This window comes from Narcine bancroftii, chromosome 4 (assembly GCF_036971445.1).
Source record: "Narcine bancroftii isolate sNarBan1 chromosome 4, sNarBan1.hap1, whole genome shotgun sequence".
NCBI classification, from domain to species: domain Eukaryota; kingdom Metazoa; phylum Chordata; class Chondrichthyes; order Torpediniformes; family Narcinidae; genus Narcine; species Narcine bancroftii.
In genome coordinates this window covers 237,672,615-237,691,789 of record NC_091472.1, presented here as the reverse complement: position 1 = coordinate 237,691,789, position 19,175 = coordinate 237,672,615, and the positions used below count along the sequence as shown (strand labels likewise).

The 19,175-nt window shown below is 43.5% G+C and overlaps 1 protein-coding gene across 1 annotated transcript in view; it reads left to right on the top strand.

Annotated features, from left to right (window-relative positions):
* Positions 1-18,803, top strand: part of LOC138761741 (collagen alpha-1(XII) chain-like) — a 142,735-nt gene extending 123,932 nt beyond the window's left edge. Inside the window, exons 21-23 of the mRNA XM_069934406.1 lie at positions 2,135-2,791; positions 4,943-5,509; positions 17,875-18,803. Of these exons, the coding sequence (XP_069790507.1) occupies positions 2,135-2,791; positions 4,943-5,502 (1,217 nt within the window). The 3' untranslated portion in view covers positions 5,503-5,509; positions 17,875-18,803. The remainder of the gene's footprint in view (positions 1-2,134; positions 2,792-4,942; positions 5,510-17,874) is intronic.
* The last annotated feature ends 372 nt before the right edge of the window (positions 18,804-19,175 follow it).

Here is a 19,175-nt window from a genome sequence, read left to right as displayed (position 1 = left end):
TATAGAAGACCTTGACTTGGGAGCAGATGTGATGAAGATGGAGGAATTGTGAGAAAGGAATGGAATCCTTACAGGGACACGGTGTAAAGAGGTGTCATTGAAGTAGCTGTGGGAGTTGGTAGATTTGTAGAAAATGTAGAGTTTTTTCCTGAAATGGAGACAGAGAGATTGGGAAAGGGGAGAATGTTATGAGAGGTGGACGAAGTGAATTTGAGGTTGGGGTGGAAGTTGGCAGCAAAATGGATAAAGTCAATGATCTCATCATAGGGGCATAAGGCACTACCAAAGTAGAGGAAAGTTAAGGAGCCTTGCCTGTGTAGGTTTATAACATGGAAGGCATGTAAAGTATCGCAGATGTAGATGGGGAGGGACTGGACCAGAGGGGACAAAGCAGAGTTGAGGTAAGCCGATATCTGTTCAGTGAGGCAGGAATACATGGAAATGATGGGTTCAATGGGACAATCCCAGTGAAACCCAGTTTGTACGTTAGTCAGCAAATTGTCGAGTGCCTTTTCATACTTTCAACAACATGTTCCATTAGTTTGTTGCAGATTGAACATGGACAGAAAAAGCAGTAATAAGCTAGATTGTTTTTATTTCTGTGAGGGACGTGTCAGTATGATTTTCTTTATTACCAGACAGAGTCATGGAGTTTTAACAGCATGTAAACAGAACATCGGTCCAACTAGTTTATCTCTCAAGTTGTCTACCCAAACTATTCGCATTTGCCTGCATTTGGCCGATATCCCTCTAAACCAGTGGTTCCCAACCCTTTTCTTTCCATTCACAAACCACTTTAAGTAATCCCTATGCCATAAGTGCTCTGTAATTAGTAAGGTGGTATGTGAGTGGGAAGGGAAGGTTGAGAACCACTGCTGTAGACCCAATTGTTAAAGAAATATTTTGGTTGAGATAAATTGTCACTGGCCTATTTCCTTTGGAGTTATGAAACTGTGCCCTTAAAGAGTCAATTAGGCACAATTAAAACTAGTTTTCAATTTTTTTCTTTCCACCCACATACCACCTTAGGCAATCCCTTACTAATCACAGAGCACTGATGGCATAGGGATTACTTAAAGTGGTATGTGAGTGGAAAAAAAAGGTTGAGATCCACTGCTCTAAACCTTCCCAATCATGTACTTGTGCAAATGTTCTTTAAACATAACGATTGTACCCTCTCCGTTTCCTCTGGCAGAGCACGTTTTGTGTGGAAAAAGATACCATCAAGTACCTGTTAAATATTTCTCCTCTCACCTGAAATCTATGCCCTTTAGTTTTTGATTTCCCTTCCCATGGAAAAAGACTTTTTCTATTTACTTTATTGAGTCTGCCCCTCTTCCCCTCAGCCTCCTACGCTCCAGCGAAAAATCCCAGGCCATCCAGCCTCTCATTATAATTCAAGCCCACCAGTCCTGGTAACATTCTTGTGAATCCAGCAATTTACCATCTTAATGATATCTTTCCTATTGTCAGGTGACCAGAACTGCGCGCAACGCTTTAATCTCACAATATTTTGTACAGTTGCAACATGATGTCTCCGCTTCTCGACTCAATGCACTGGCCGATGAAAGCAAATATGCCAAATGCCTTCTTCACTGCCCTGTCTACTTGCATTTTTGACAGAAAGGCACAGTTAGCGTCATGGTTCGCGCAACACTATCACAACCCCAGTGATACTGGTTTCTGTACGTCTCCCCCTGTCTGTGTTGGTTTCCTCTGGGTGCTCCAGTTTCCTCCCACCCTTCAAAAATGCAAAGGGCTTGTAGGTTAATTGCTGTATTTTGGCAGCACGGCCTCGTGGGATGGAAAGGCCTGTAACTGTGCTCTGTCTCTAAATTTAAAAGTTTTTTAAAAATTAAAAGAGAGATTGCAGATGCTTTGTACTTCAGGAACATTTCTTGAACATAAAAGTATGTAGATTCAACAAGATTGCAGACTTTCTGACGGTCTAGGATGCTGCGAGTCGCTCCATTTTTTTCAAATGCACTTCCATGCTGTTGACTCTGTATGTGTCAATGACACCATTGTGGTAGATGCTTTATCACTGGTAAAAGCAGAGATTTTGCAGAATGCATTACACTTGCTTTCCATTTCAAGTGAGCTGCTACAGCTTACACTTTGTGTTTCTTTGCAGTTTTGCCTGAGGAAGTGAACAAGAGGGATATCGTATTCCTTGTCGATGGCTCAGAAAATATCGGGAACTCAAATGTACATCTCATGCACAATTTTATCAGCAATATAATCGAGAATCTCGATATCGGAAGTGATAGAGTAAGGGTGGGTCTTGCACAGTTCAGTCATGATACCAAAACCGAGTTCTACCTTGACTCCTACTCTACAAAAGCTGAAATTCTGAGTCACGTCAAAGGACTCAAACTGAAAGGGGGTACCACACTTCATACTGGCTCAGCATTGGACTTTGTTTTCAGGAACCTCTTTACTGAACAGGCAGGAAGCAGAAAAGAGCATGGTGTTTCCCAGTTTCTTGTCGTGTTCACCGGTGGGAAATCAGTGGATGCTATTAAACCTTATGCAGACACTCTCAAGCGAGCTGCCATAGCTACCTTTGCAGTTGGAGTCCAGAATGCTGACCTTGAGCAGCTGAAGGAAATTGCAACTGATTCTAATTTGGTCTTCAGTGTGAAGGAATTCCGTAATTTACCCAGTGTCCATGAGCGGGTGATAACGCCATTATCAACACTGACTGCTCCAACTATGACCATCAGGGAGTCAACAGTAATTGGGGCAGAAACACCAGTTCCTGGAACAACCGCAGTTGTCAGTGCAGCAGGTATACAATTCGGCTTTGCATGTTAATTATTGCTGTATTACAAGAACACTATGGAAAAACTGTATGCAATGTTTTTTTGCACTATCAATAAGTGGTAATTCTGTGTCACCCACAGGAAAAGAATCTCAGCGTTGTATGTGATGTCATGTATGAACTTTGACAATAAATCTGAAATCTGAATTGTTGTTAATGCTTAGATTTGCATCTCAATCAGTAATCCAGTGACATGGGTTCAAGTCCCACGAAGGAAGCTGGGAAATTTGAAGTAATTTTAAAATAAACCTGGAGTACACCAAAACAATTTCATTAATAATGACAATGGAATTGCTGTGTTGTAGCCAAAACCCTTGGATTCACGAATGCCCTTCAGAGAAAGAGATCGGTCATCTTCACCCTGTCTGGCTTATATCTGATTCAAGGTGTTTGACTCTATTGAAGAGCAGCTGAGGATGGACAATAAATCCTATGACAGCATCAAGGTTCACATCCTATTAATGTGCAATATTAGTTTGTTAACATCTTCTGTCATTTACAAACTAGCTCAGATAATAATTTCAAATATGAATTCACCAAATTATTGCATTACATATATATACCATGCTTTAGGAATGGATTCTTCAAGTGATTGAACACAGAACATTGAATATTAGAACAAAGTACAGGCCCTTTAGCCCATGATGTTGTTCCACCCCATGTAAACCTACTCCACAACAATCTAGCTCTTCCCTTCCTCACACCCATTACCCTCAATTTTTCTTACATCCATGTGCCTATCCAACTGTCTTTCAAATAGAATATTGAATAGAAGAGTGATTGAATATAGTTGCTAAATAGTGAACAGCTGGACAAGATTATCTTTCATTTTGAGGCTTGGAAATTACTGGTTTTAGAAGATGCCCTTTCGTTGCCAGTGTGAAATGTGCACAACATTATCGGATGATGGTGGTAGTCACCCCCATACCTACTGTTCAATTGACTTTCACATTTGGAGACAGATACTACCGGCACTTGATAGTGTCACTTCTGCCGAGTTTGAAAGGCAAAGCCAAATTTCCACCTGATTTATTAATTTCAGGGTTAATTTCTTTCAGCCTCTTGCTGGCCACATTAATTTGAGCATAGGAAGGGATACCTCAAATTCTTTCCATATTTTAAAAGTTTATTTGATGATATCTCTAACTTTGGCCAACTCCAACCAAGTAATTTTATGAATCCAATTTCCAAACTTTGCCACTTCAGTCTAAGCCCCAGCCTGAGTATTCAGATGAAAGTACCTGTTGACTGAATGAAGAAAAGTCACATGATAAGTCAATTTTCCCATTCACTCCCATAACATGCAGCCCACTATAAAGCACTTTCAGGTGGCCAAAAGACCCCGACGTAAAGCCACATATTATACCCCTATGTGGCTGTCGGGAGACCACCTGAAAGTGCAGGAGGCGCCTGCGATGTGCACTTTGTAACCCTCCTCCGGGAGGGATAATTGCCGGAGCCCTGAAATCCCCCTAGGCACTTGAAAGCGGCTGCTAAGGGGATGACAGTCAGCTAGCAAGTGCCTGACAGCCCCCCTCGCCACTGTCAGAGTCGGGGCGGCCGGTGTGGGCTATCAGGGTCGGGGCAGCCGGCGTGGGCTGTGAGGGTTGGGGCGGCCAGCATGGGCTGTCAGAGTCGAGGTGGCCGGCGTGGGCCACTCCAACCCTGACAGCCCGCACTGGCCACCCCAACCCTGGCATCTCGAAGGGACAGGAGCCAGAGTGCGCTCCGAGATGCCTCCCATGCAGCTATCCCTTTCAGCGCTGCCACCTGAACGACCATTCCACAGGTCTGAATCTGCTTCTGCATGCACATTCTTGGTGGAGAATGCACCTGAAAGTGGCTAATGAAATGCTCTTGAGATGCATCCAGGGATGAAAATGCTCACTGAGACATTCATGAATTTGCATAACAATATAAGGGGCAAGAGGTGGCTGTGAACAGAATAAATTACAGCCAGATTTTGGAGGAGAATTGATTAATAAACCAGTCTGGATAGCAATGGGTAATGCTGAAACTGATGCTTTTACATGTTTTCTTTGTAATGTTGTGACATGGTTTGCATTTTAGTTAAATTTATGCATATTTATCTGATATATTTGTGTTTACACCTTGCAGCCATGAGGCATGATATTGCCTTCCTAATTGATGGCACACTTGGAATGGGGAAAGCATTTCCACTCATTCGTAAATTTCTCATTAAAATAATTCTGGAGCTTGACATCGGACCTGAAAAAGATCAAGTGGCTGTGGTACAATACAGCTCTGATGCAAAGACTGAATTTGCACTCAACACGTATGCAAGTAAGGACGAAGTTTTGGCTGCAACAAAACAGATCAGACGCAAAACAGGAAGACACCTCAACACTGGCGCTGCGCTGGAGTACGTCTCAAGAAATATCTTTATCCCGTCTGCTGGCAGCAGACAAGATGCTGGAGCTAAGCAAATTCTGGTGCTTATTACTTCTGGGAAGTCCAAAGACGATGTTGGCTCAATAGTAGAGAAAGTAAAACAAGCTCATATTGTGCCAATTGCAGTTGGAGCGAAGAATATTGATCCATCAGAGCTGCAACAGATTGCATACTCCTCTGATTTTCTCATTATATTAAAAACCTTTCACACGTTACCATCTTTCCATCATCAGTTGATATCAATGCTGAAATCTGTTTCTGTTTAAGTTGAAGGTAAGGATTTTAAACAAAGAACAAAATTATCGAATCATCAAATAAATAGAATGTTGGTTGCAAATTCAAAAATGTGATACAGCAAAAAATGGTGAATTTCTGATGAAAAGCTAATGTATAATGCAGGCAAATAATATGACACTTTAACAATAACCTTTTAACAAACCCACATCAAGGTCCATAGGCTTCGTTCACATTCATAAAATTGGAGTGAGAAGCAAAACAAAGTGAAAAATATTTACTGATTAATTGGGGAAGGAGGGGAATCCATCTGAAGTGGAGGGAACTGAAAGTAAATTGTTTCATAATTCTCTGCCTCGATTAATCTAAGGTTTCAATAGTGATGGGTCTCAATTTCACTCTTCTGAAAAAGCAGGGGAAGAGATCTAGTTTGAGAAATGTAATATCGAAATGAGCACCTTATTCTAAATATTGGAACTGTGCAGGCCTTTCAGCCCATGATGTTGTGCTGACCCATGTAAACCTACTCCACAACTATCTAAACCTTCCCTACATCACACCCATAATCCTCTATTTTTCTTACATCCATGTGCCTGTCTAAGAGTCTTTTAAAAGTCCCTATTGTACCAGGCTCCACCACCACCCCTGGCAATGCATTGCAGCACCTACCACTCTCTGTGTTTTTATTAAAAAAAACCCTGATATCTCCCTGAAACTTCCTTCCACTCACATTAAACAGATGTCCTGGGTAGAAGTTATTATCAGTCCACCCTGTCTATGCACCTCATAATCTCCATTAAATCTCCTTTTGTTGCTCCAAAAGGAAAATATTGTCAAGCCTTTTCTTTCACTACTACAATATTTTAGACATTGTTATTCAACAACATATTATGCAAATGACGCATATACTATATACTGCCACTGTGAATGGTTTCCATTTTTTTACATTAATTGAATTATAAAAGTCATGCAATTGACTTTCAATTTAAGATTTGAGGTAATTGGGTGAACTCCATCCTCAACATCCATTGGAGCGCTTTCATCCCTAACGTCGAAGTACTCGAGATGGCAGAGGTCGACAGCATCGAGTCCATGCTGCTGAAGATCCAGCTGCGCTGGGTGGGTCACGTCTCCAGAATGGAGGACCATCGCCTTCCCAAGATCGTGTTATATGGTGAGCTCTCCACTGGCCACCGTGACAGAGGTGCACCAAAGAAAAGGTACAAAGACTGCCTAAAGAAATCTCTTGGTGCCTGCCACATTGACCACCGCCAGTGGGCTGATATCGCCTCAAACCGTGCATCTTGGCGCCTCACAGTTTGGCGGGCAGCAACCTCCTTTGAAGAAGACCGCAGAGCCCACCTCACTGACAAAAGGCAAAGGAGGAAAAACCCAACACCCAACCCCAACCAACCAATTTTCCCCTGCAGCCGCTGCAACCGTGTCTGCCTGTCCCACATCGGACTTGTCAGCCACAAACGAGCCTGCAGCTGACGTGGACTTTTACCCCCTCCATAAATCTTCGTCCGCGAAGCCAAGCCAAAGAAAGAAAAGAAAGAAAGAAGACAATCCAAACAAAGTTTGCACATGGCTGTTAAAGAAATTTGTGATTGATGCTTGAAGCGTCAGGAATCAGCACTCTGCAGGTTTCCTGTGACGTGGGAAGTGAACTGTAAATGAGGTTTTTTTCTATTGTTTATGAGGTGTAAAGCAGCACTGGTGCCAGACTATTTTGAGCCTTAGGCCAGGCTGAGCACAGGGGGGTTTTGACCAGGCTGAGTTGGGGGGAGGGGTTGCTGACCAGGCTGAGCAGTAGGTGCAATACCTGATGTGATATTCGACGGGCCCAGTACCACTTCCTGCCTCTGCCTTACCAGACTAACGTGTGTGCTTGTAGCATGTTAGTCAGAACCATGCCATTCATGACACAGAGGTGCTGGAGCTCTTGGAATCTCTCTTCAACAGCCCCCTGCTGATATCTGCGCTCTAGGTGGCTGCCTAGTTGGCCTGAAGGTAGCGCCAGCCCTGGTGGAAGTATGCTTTCGCTGAAAGCATCGTCTGTGTTTTCTAGTGCCCCTGAAGGTAACTGTCACTGCCTTCCTTCTGAAAGCATTCCAGTTCATGTATTAAAGAGGCTTTCTCAATGTTGTGCAGCAAGGAGCTTCAGTATTTTGACCAATTTGATTGATCAGGGATTATTTTCAAAGTCAGGAAGATGTGTGATTTGGGAAAGATAATTTACTGAGGTTCCTTTTTTGTTATGTGTATAAATAAACAAAATTGGTTTACTTTAGTTTGCCCATAAAGGCACGTAAAGATGAGCCTCTACTCTGCTGAGAAGGGAAAGAGTAACAAATGAGAGTCCCTTCAGAAACCTTGTGTGTCGATGGAACTTCCTGCACTCCAATGTCTGTTGCAGCTGAACAACTTCTTGTTCTTATTCCAGTGGTGAACTCGAGCTCCAGGCATCCGAGTCTTCCTCCTTGGCTCCTAGTTCCCAACCTCCAAAATAATCAAGAAACTGTCAGCACCTAAAGCCCTTCGGAAGCCCTGCCTACCATCAGCCTCCTCATTAATCCTGACCCCGATATCGGTTCCCAGAGGCCAGGAGCCTGATCCGAGTCCTTCAACTGCCAAGCCTCTCACTAGTCTGCTGCTGTGGTCTCCTACCTCGTCAGATTCTCTCACAGCTGTTCGTGCTCTGGTGCTCGTCCGTTGCTCGTGAGCATGGATCTCTGTGGATTCTCCAATGTAAAGAACAATGCCACTGCCCCCAGTCTACATGTAGTTTAAACAGGGAGTTGTTAGATGTGATGACTGGACAGTAGGACCCTAAGGAGGAGTGCTGGAAGGTATCTTTCATCTCCCATAACACAATGGTTCCATGTATCTACAATTCTTGCCCTTCTGTACAGTAATAGGATGTAGGATTGTGAAGGACTATCAAAGCCTCGACAGGGTGCTGAAATGCAGATGAGATGCTTTGGGTGCATCTTAATGAAGGATTAAGATCATTTATTGATTTGACTGCACAAAACACAAACCTTTGAAATGTTAATCTTATTTTGATCTGAAGCCAAAAATGACCTGGATTGATGATTGATTGATTGAGAGGGCTGTTGAAGGCAAGGAACATTTGAATGTGTCATGGTAAAACAAACGGGATAAATGTACTAATCAGCACATCCACACATACCTTTTCTCTCACTCACTCACTCTCTCTCTCTCGCTCTCACACACACGATACATGTGGTGTTAAAGATACATAAAAGTTAACAGTTTTACTTAAGGGCACAAACATACAGTAGGTAGGTACATACACAAACACACATCTACAGATGCAGGTGCTCATACAAATTTGAAATCCCATTCACACTGCACAGACAGGCACCCAAGATGAGAGTTAAAAAGTAAAGCAACTGCAATTAAATTGACTGAATAAGTCACAAGAAATGGACCAAGGCCTCCAATGCAAAATGCAGAAGCATTTCACCTCTGAGTAATCCAATAAATTAATTTATTCACTCAATAAAGCTTATAATGGTGCAGAAGAATACTTGAATTTCAAGTTGTATATATTGTACTGGTTATCAGCTTACTGTCCATCTGTTTTATTCCCAGTGGTGAGCATGGCTTCCCCTTGTGTTCTCTCTTGAAGCTCCTGCAACTGTTCATTGTGGTCGTGTTCCAAACCCAGTCAGCGAAAGCGGCACATGTGTTTATGTGACTGGGACACCAAAGTGCAGATTATGTTTCCAACCTTAGTTCTGAACTTTGCAAAGCCAGCACCCACTACTTATCCTGTCACTCCTCACTGACAAAAGGCAAAGGAGGAAAAACCCAACACCCAACCCCAACCAACCAATTTTCCCTTGCAACCGCTGCAATCGTGTCTGCCTGTCCCGCATCGGACTTGTCAGCCACAAACGAGCCTGCAGCTGACGTGGACTTTTTACCCCCTCCATAAATCTTCGTCCGCGAAGCCAAGCCAAAGAAAAAAGATTACAGGGTCAAAGCTGAAGTGAGATCACTGTCTCACTGACTGATTTTCTTGTTTCTCCTTCAGTCTTCATTGCAGCTGGGCTCTTGCCTTGGAACTTGACATGCCTACAATCAAACAGTTGTTGTTTCTCATCTGTTATAGTGATTAGCAGATTGAGATCGCCAACACATCTCTTGAGGAAGTATCTGCGGAACGTTCAGATGGAACCTGAAATGCTGACTCTTGGCAGCACTTTTCAAACCTGTTGATTTCAACCCCATACACTGACACAAATTACAATTCATCCTTCTTCCTTTCTGGCAGAAAGCTACTATTGGCATCTTTCAGTGATTTCTGATTCTGTTCAATGGTGTGGCTTGTTTAATTTAATTTAGAGATCGAGCATGGTAACAGCCAGTGGCGTCACTAGAGTTGGTGCCACCCAGTGCAGTAACTCATGGTGTCTTGTGCCCCTCCCCGCATACCAGACCGTACAGAATCCTTTGTAATGTTTTTTGTCCTAATGTTACTTGTCAATAGGCGCCTCAGATTGAAGAGACTGCCATCCGTGCGGTACCGGATGTAAACAGCGTCTTCATTGTTGGGGTCTTTCATGGCTTGGTTCAGCATCATGCTGAAGAAGATTGAAAAGAGGGTTGGTGCGAGAACACAGCCTTGCTTCACGCCATTGTTAATGGAGAAGGGTTCAGAGAGCTCATTGCTGTATCTGACCCGACCTTGTTGGTTTTCGTGCAGTTGGATAATCATGTTGAGGAACTTTGGGGGACATCCGATGCGCTCTAGTATTTGCCAAAGCCCTTTCCTGCTCACGGTGTCGAAGGCTTTGGTGAGGTCAACAAAGGTGATGTAGAGTCCTTTGTTTCGTTCTCTGCACTTTTCTTGGAGCTGTCTGAGGGCAAAGACCATGTCAGTGGTTCCTCTGTTTGCGCGAAAGCCGCACTGTGATTCTGGGAGAATATTCTCAGCGACACTAGGTATTATTCTATTTAGTAGAATCCTTGCGAAGATTTTGCCTGCAATGGAGAGCAACGTGATTCCCCTGTAGTTTGAGCAGTCTGATTTCTCGCCTTTGTTTTTGTACAGGGTGATGATGGTGGCATCACGAAGATCCTGAGGCAGTTTACCTTGGTCCCAACAAAGCTTGAAAAACTCATGCAGTTTGGCATGCAGAGTTTTGCCGCCAGCCTTCCAGACTTCTGGGGGGATTCCATCCATACCTGCTGCTTTGCCACTTTTCAGTTGTTCGATTGCCTTATATGTCTCATCCAGGGTGGGAACCTCATCCAGCTCTAGCCTTAGGGGCTGTTGAGGGAGCTGGAGCAGGGCGGAATCTTGGACTGAGCGGTTGGTACTGAAAAGAGATTGGAAGTGTTCTGACCATCGGTTGAGGATGGAGATCTTGTCGCTGAGGAGGACTTTGCCGTCTGAGCTGCGCAGCGGGCTTTGGACTTGGGGTGAGGGGCCGTACACAGCCTTTAGAGCCTCGTAGAAACCCCTGAAGTCGCCAATGTCCGCGCTGAGCTGTGTTCACACCAAGACACAAGAGAAACTTGTCCGTGAACTACTCTTTGCAGATGATGCCGCTTTAGTTGCCCATTCAGAGCCAGCTCTTCAGCGCCTGACGTCCTGCTTTGCGGAAACTGCCAAAATGTTTGGCCTGGAAGTCAGCCTGAAGAAAACTGAGGTCCTCCATCAGCCAGCTCCCCACCATGACTACCAGCCCCCCCACATCTCCATCGGGCACACAAAACTCAAAACGGTCAACCAGTTTACCTATCTCGGCTGCACCATTTCATCAGATGCAAGGATCGACAATGAGATAGACAACAGACTCGCCAAGGCAAATAGCGCCTTTGGAAGACTACACAAAAGAGTCTGGAAAAACAACCAACTGAAAAACCTCACAAAGATAAGCGTATACAGAGCCGTTGTCATACCCACACTCCTGTTCGGCTCCGAATCATGGGTCCTCTACCGGCACCACCTACGGCTCCTAGAACGCTTCCACCAGCGTTGTCTCCGCTCCATCCTCAACATCCATTGGAGCGCTCACACCCCTAACGTCGAGGTACTCGAGATGGCAGAGGTCGACAGCATCGAGTCCACGCTGCTGAAGATCCAGCTGCGCTGGATGGGTCACGTCTCCAGAATGGAGGACCATCGCCTTCCCAAGATCGTATTATATGGCGAGCTCTCCACTGGCCACCGTGACAGAGGTGCACCAAAGAAAAGGTACAAGGACTGCCTAAAGAAATCTCTTGGTGCCTGCCACATTGACCACCGCCAGTGGGCTGATAACGCCTCAAACCGTGCATCTTGGCGCCTCACAGTTTGGCGGGCAGCAGCCTCCTTTGAAGAAGACCGCAGAGCCCACCTCACTGACAAAAGGCAAAGGAGGAAAAACCCAACACCCAACCCCAACCAACCAATTTTCCCTTGCAACCGCTGCAATCGTGTCTGCCTGTCCCGCATTGGACTGGTCAGCCACAAACGAGCCTGCAGCTGACGTGGACTTTTTACCCCCTCCATAAATCTTCGTCCGCGAAGCCAAGCCAAAGAAAAGACTTGTCAATACTAATTACCACAATATTGTAGCTAAAATATCAGAAAATTTGGCAAAAGCAGTGACTATAAAAACACCAGCAGCGACACAAACAACAGTGTGTGCTTGTAATGGGTGCAGACGAAACCACGTGATTCGAAGCGTCATTGTATTTCGGTAATAATGACAGCTCTGACCGGAGTCCATTAGAAGGTTCAAAAAATTAATTAGCATAGAGTTTTAGCCTTGTAGGTATATTGATACATGTAGCTGGGCTTACAAAAAATGTTTTTGTTGTTATAACTAACTACAGGGATATTTTTATTTTAAAAATGATACATTTCTGCTGATACACTGCAAAAAAATTTTATAGACAGTCATTTTGATGTCATCCCCTCTGATGAGTCCGCATCCCTCCAGCAACATCAGTGGTAAAGGGCGCTTCAGCGCATGAGACTGCGCCACCCAAATACAGCTTTATGACCAATTAACCCACTAATTCTGTATGTTTTGGTGGATGGGAAGAAACTTGAGCACCCAGCGGAACCCTACACAGGTCACCTGGAGAACAACCATGCTCCTTACATACTGCGCTCAATTCGAACCTTGGTGGCTGGCGCTGTAATAGTTTGGTGCTAACCCTACTTGCTCTAGCTGTAGTCACCAGGTCTTTATCTTCAAGGAAAAAAATGTGATTAATCTTTAGTGGATTTGGTAAGCACAAGGGAACATGTGGCCTGATTATCACAGTTCCTTGCATACTGTCAAGGGCCATATTGTTTCAAGTTCAAATACAAAATTATTATAATTTGACTGTACATCCAATCTGACGAGACAGTGTTTCTCCAGACCATAGTGCACACACATACACAGCACATTATAATCACATATATACATGAAAACATAATTTAAAATAAAAAGACATAAATATATTGGATCGATTTACTCAGTAACAGAATACTGCTCATCAATCTCACAGCCTGCAAGAAGAAGCTATTTCCTACCCTGGTGGTCCTGATTTCAACGCTCCTGTCCCTCCTTTCGGTGGCTGTGCAGCAAAGTTCAAAGTCTGGATTTATTGTCAGAGTACATACATAACATTACATACTACCCTGAAATAACCTTTCCTTGCAGGCCAGACAGAATTTCTACTTATCTGTAGTGCAAAAAACTGTATTCAAGAAAAGATACTTATACAAAAGAGAGAAATGTCAACAATAAAAGAAATGCAAACCAACTGCAATCCAGAAATAAATAATGAGAAAAGTGAGACTCCTTAAATGAGCCTTTGATTGAGTTTGTTGTTGAGGAGTCTGACGGTAGAGGGGTAGCAAATGTTCCTGAACCTGGTGCTGTGAGTCTTGTGGTACCTATAGCTCTTTCCTGATGGCAGCAGTGAGAACAGAATGTGTGCTGGGTAGTGTGGGTCTTTGATGATCGCTGCTGCTCTCCGATGGCCGCATTTCATGTAGATAGTGGGGAGGGTTTTGCCTGTGATGTCCTTGGCTGTGTCCACTACCTTTTACAGGGCTTTCCAGGCTGTAGCGCAGCCAGTCACTACCCTTTTCACAATACATCTGTAGAAGGTTTTCAATGTTGTACCAACCTCCACAAACTCCTGACAAAGCACTTTAGCTGACATGCTTTCATCAGGATGCCATTCATGGGTTGGATCCACGAAAGGAACTACAAGACTGTAACTCCCAGGAATTTAAATTTGCTCTCTCTCTCTCCACCTCTGATTTCCCAATGATCACTGGATCATATACCTCTGATTTTCTCTTCTAAAAGTGCACAGGTTTTCGGTACTTGGTCGGGTACTCAATCCAGACCGGATGCTTTCGTTGGATTCACTCTCCTGAAGGTAGTCCACACTTCATCTTTGGAGACTAACAGCATAAGATCATCAGGGGACACAGGGGTGCGCAGTGGCTCTTCCTTGTTCTGGTGGTCAAATCAGGAGTAGAAGGCTTTGAATTCATTTGGGAGTGAAGCTTTTCTGTCTCCTATTGAACCCAATTTGGATTTATAGCAGGTTAAGTCATTTAGGCCCTACCACAGCTGTTTCCATTCTCAACCAGAATCTCCACTTCACCCAGGAGATGGTTTGTATATCTGTGTGCTTGATGGAAAGGGCCTTCTATAATTCTTTTTATCCTATTTAAGCAATGTTCCCAATGAATGTCATCAATAGAGGAAAGGGAGACCCCAGTGAGTTTGGCTGCTTTGATGATCCTGTGTTGACTTCTGGTCTGGTGCTCTGCAGCTACCAGACTGCACAATGAAATCCCTAATTTTTTCTAAGTATGGAAAACTAGAAAAGAAAAGCACTTCTCGGCAATAAATCTTCAGAAATATGTTATGCTGAACATAAAAGCTTTTGTGCAATTTTGTCACATGTGGAGGGGGCCAGAGGGTTGGGTGCCATTCCTGGCTGGTTCGGAGAGCTGGAGCGCTCCTGGTGGGTTTGGAGAGGCACACTTTAGCGAAGTGGCCTTTCTTCCCGCATCGGGAGTAGAGCAAGTTTCTCACAGGGCAGTCTTTACGGGAGTGCCTGTCTGACCCACATCAGGACCCACAGTACTTACAGCGGTGGCTGGCGATGGCGGCAGTGATTGTCTCTTCCTTCTGGGGCCCTTCAGCGGCTGCTGCTGTCATTGGTGTCGGTCATGCCATTGAATGGGTGAGGTGAGCATTGAAGACCGCCACATGGTGAGCTGCAGCTTTGAGGGAGCAGACCACTTCCACGATCCCGACGATGGAGGCATTGTTCTCCTTCAACAGTCTCTGTCGAGTTGCTCTCGACCGCAGCCTTCACATGTGTGCATCTCAGACAAATCGCTCCACTTTCCCAGCAGTCACCCCAGCTTTAACGGTACACGGGCATGCTAGCTCTCACAGAGCCTCCAGGTAAGTGTTGGCTGTCTCACCTGGCTGCTCTACTCTGATGCTGAGTAGGTACTGGGCGTAGAGTATATTTGTCGGGGGCCAATACATACCTTCCAGGGTGGCCATTGCAGGTCCCAAAGTTTGTGCAGTCTCTGATGGCCTGGAAAGCATGGGGGCCCAGCTTGGTGCGTAGGACCATGAGCTTCTTCTGGTTCGTATTGATAACCTCTGCTTGAGTGTCGATGATTGCCTTGATCGCATGCTTCCAGATCTCAAAGTATGCTGGAGCATCCAGGTGCTGAGGGTCTGTGTCCAGCCTCCTGAGGGTGAGGAAACTCTCCATGGTCCTCAAAATTTTAAGCTGATTAAATTGTGGTGCGCTGTGGTGCAGCAAACAAACACAAAACTCGAGAAGACTGTACTACAGGCTTTAATCAGCTTAGAGTTGAACACCAGGTCTATGTAGTCTCTGGTTCCATGTGCCCGACTGATTTAGAAAGGGGCCGGCTTAGGTCTTTATATGGGCCGTCGATTGATAGCGGGCAGATGGGGCCAGCCTCCCAGGTTGCCTTCCTACAAGTAAGGTGGTTTCCCCCTGCATTAGACCAATAGGAGTGTGGCTATAGTAGAGGTTATATCACCACATTTCTCATAATATGTGACCAAATCTGCTCACGGTACTCCAAATAATGTGACAGAAATGAAGTTCTATATAGCTGCAATGTAACTTACAGACGTTTATACTCAGTGCCCTGACGGATGTACTGTACATCTTCTTTACCATCCCATCTATTTGTATTGCTACTTTCGGGGAACTATGGACCTGCACCCCAAGATCCCCCTGCAGATCAATGCTGCTCAAGGCCCTGCCATTTACTATTTCTATTCCCCTTACATATGACTTCCCACAGTGCAACACCTCACACTTGTCTGGATTTAACTCAATCTGTCATTACACTGCCCATATTTACAACTAATTTTAAGTCCCACTGCATCCTTTAACTATCTTCTTTATATTCATAACTCTGGCAGGTTTTTGTATCAGTTCTTTTTTCTGCAGGCAAGGTAGAGTTACCACTTATAACAAATAAAGAACTGTAAACAGGTAATGAATGTAAACAAACTGCAATGCAGAGGGAATTTTAAAAAATTCAATAAAGTGCACAAGTAAGAGTCCGTAAACGAGCCCCTGATTGAGTTTATTGTTGAGGAGTCTGATGGTGGAAGGGTAGCAGCTGTTCCTGAACCTGGTGGTACAAGTCTTGTTGCAGCAGCGAGAATAGAGTGTATGCCGAGTGGTGTGGATCCTTGGTGATTGCTGCTGCTCTCTGATGACAGCTTTCCCCATAGTTGTTCTCAATGGTGGGAAGGGTATTGCCTTTGATGTCCTGGGCTGTGTCCACTACCTTTTGTAGGGCTTTATGCTCAGGGGTATTGGTGTCCCCATACCAAACCATCAGACCGTGATGTAGCCGGTCAGCACACTTTCCACCACACTTCTGTAGAAATTTGACAGTGTTTCTGGTGTCATCGCAAACTCCTGAGGAAGTAGAGGTGCTGACATGCTTTCTTCATGATGCCTTTAGAGTGATCAGTCCAAGAAAGATCCTCTGAGTTAGTGACTCCCAAGAACTTAAATATACTCCCCCTCTCCACCTCTGATCCCCCAATGATCACTTGCATACCTCTGGCTTTCCCTTCTTGAACTCAACAATCAGCTCTTTAGTTTTGGTGACATTGCTTGTTGTTGATGCACCATTCAGCCAAGTTTTCAATCTCCCTCCTGTATGTTGACTCATCCCCTTTCTTTATACCACCCACTACAGTGATATCGTTGGCAAATTTATAGATGGTGTTATTGTCGTACCAAGCTACACAGATGTGCATGTAAGTGAGTAGAGTAGGGGGCTAAGAACTCAGCTCTGTAGTACACCAGTACTGATGCAGATTGTGGAAAGGATATTCTTTCCAATCCTCACTGATTGTGGTCTGGAGGTGAGGAAATCCAGGATCCAATTACACATTGAGTCCCAGATCTTGGAGTTTGCTGATCAGTTTTAAGGGGATAATAGTGTTAAATGCTGAACTATCAATGTATTAATATCAACAGTGTGTGTGTGTATGTATATATTTCTATATTAAAATTTATATTTTTTAAAAATAGGATTGGCATTGCAGTTAGACAACACTGGCACTGTAAATGTTGGGCTATCTTTGTACATTCTCTCAGTCACCTGTGTGAGTTTTATTCCAGTGATCTGGTTTCCTCCCACCTTCCACAATTTGTATGGGGTTGGATGGTTAATTGGGCATCATTAAGCGGCACAGGTTTCCATGGCCGCAATTGATTTATACTGTGTTGCAAATAAATTTAAATGTTATATCTATATTTAAAGAAACAGAGGTCCCAGCATTGAAACCTGTGGAAACCCATTGGTCATAGACCTCCAGTCTCTCTACCTCTATCTAACTTCATCACCAGTCTGGGGCAATTAGGTACATGTAATAAAGGCATGTAATATTTTCATATTGTGCATAGATATAAAATTTTCTCAGAATCATTAATATTGGCCAAATTTTCAACATTGATATGCAATATTGATAATGTTTTGAATATTGAAAGGGCTAGATAGAGTGGGCATGGAGAAGATGCTTACAGTAGTGGGAAAGTCTGGGACCAGATGGTGCAGAATAAAAGACATCCTTTTAGAACAAAGATGAGGAGAAATTTCTTCACCCAATGGGTGGTGAATCTGCAAAATTCGTTGCTACGGATGGCTGTGGAAGCCAAGTTAATTGGTATATTTAATGAAGAGGTTAATCAGTATTTGATTACTGAGGGTATCAAAGGTGATAGGAAGATGTGTTAAATTCATGCAGTGCATACCATTTTGCTCTAATGTGAACCTTGTTTTTTTTTTAATGAAGGACACAAAGTGAATTAAGTGTTCATTCTTTTGTTGCCCACAGATCACCTCATTGGAAAATCTGACAAGAGTGTTCCATCTCTAAATGATTATATTTCATAATTCAAGCTCCATTTCCTTCATTAAACTGCTAAACATTGAAAAAAAAGAATTGCTTGAATGGATCACTTCACAATGAGAACAATATGGAAACCAGCTATCTTTGGAAGCCACAATTTTGACAAGAATTTCCTGCTTATCATAGTGATGTCAATTATCAGTCTTAAACTGTATCTAAACGTTTGGCTTATTTTATAAAATACTTGCAATTTATAGTCAACAGATTTATCTGCAAAAAAGAAGATGGGTACAGTGTAAGGAACGAAGTGCTGTTATTCACAAGCTCAATTGCATTGAAATTAAATAGGACAGTTCTGTAAACATTCAGCAAATCAAGCAGCATCTGTAGGAGATACACTCAGCAAGTTTGAGGAGAGGTCTTGGATTGAAATGTTGACTCCTTCCACAGATGAGGCCCGACCTTCTGAGTATTTCTATCTTTTACTTTTTGTTTTTTAATTCAGCTTTCCAGCACCTACCAATGTTTCAAGTTTCATTTACATGATTTACCTACAATAGAACTTTTTTTAGATTGAAAGGATTATGGTCAGAGAGGTCCAGGACATGATTTGTCACTAAGCAACGTCAGTTGTGAAGAATCTTCTGTTCAGCTCATTATGTTATTTGGATGGTGATATATTTACCAAGGCTACTTCTCATTATGTTTGGTATTTTCAAATCCAATTTTTCTTTGCTCCTACCTGCTCAATAAACGATCAGAATCGCTTCTCCTGTTCCTCACCTCTTCTGGGCATCTTGCCAGCTCTAACTGCATCACGATGGAAAACAACACTCAGACTTATCCGGGTTTATATCCTCAATACACTGTCATAGACTTTAAAGTATAAAATAAATTTTTATTTTAAAACACAATGGTTCAATGACTTGTTAGCTGTGGTGTCTATCTTCACACAGTAAAATCCTGTTATCCAGAATTCAAGCAACCAGCAGCCAGCAAAAATATCATGGAAAATAAATAGGTAAAAAATACGGAAATTTAACATTAGTGTGCCTTGCTGTTAGTTCACCAATCACGCAACACCCAATCTCATGCAACTGAAAAATTCACTTAGATAGCATCTACCAATCCCCATAGGTGCCAGATACCAGGCATTTTACTCTATTGTCATTTAATCATAGAGCCATACAGCATGGAAACAGGCCCTTCAGCCCAACTTGCCCATGCCAACCAAAATATCCCACCCACACTTGTTTTATTAAGAGTTAATTCAAACTAAATGATAC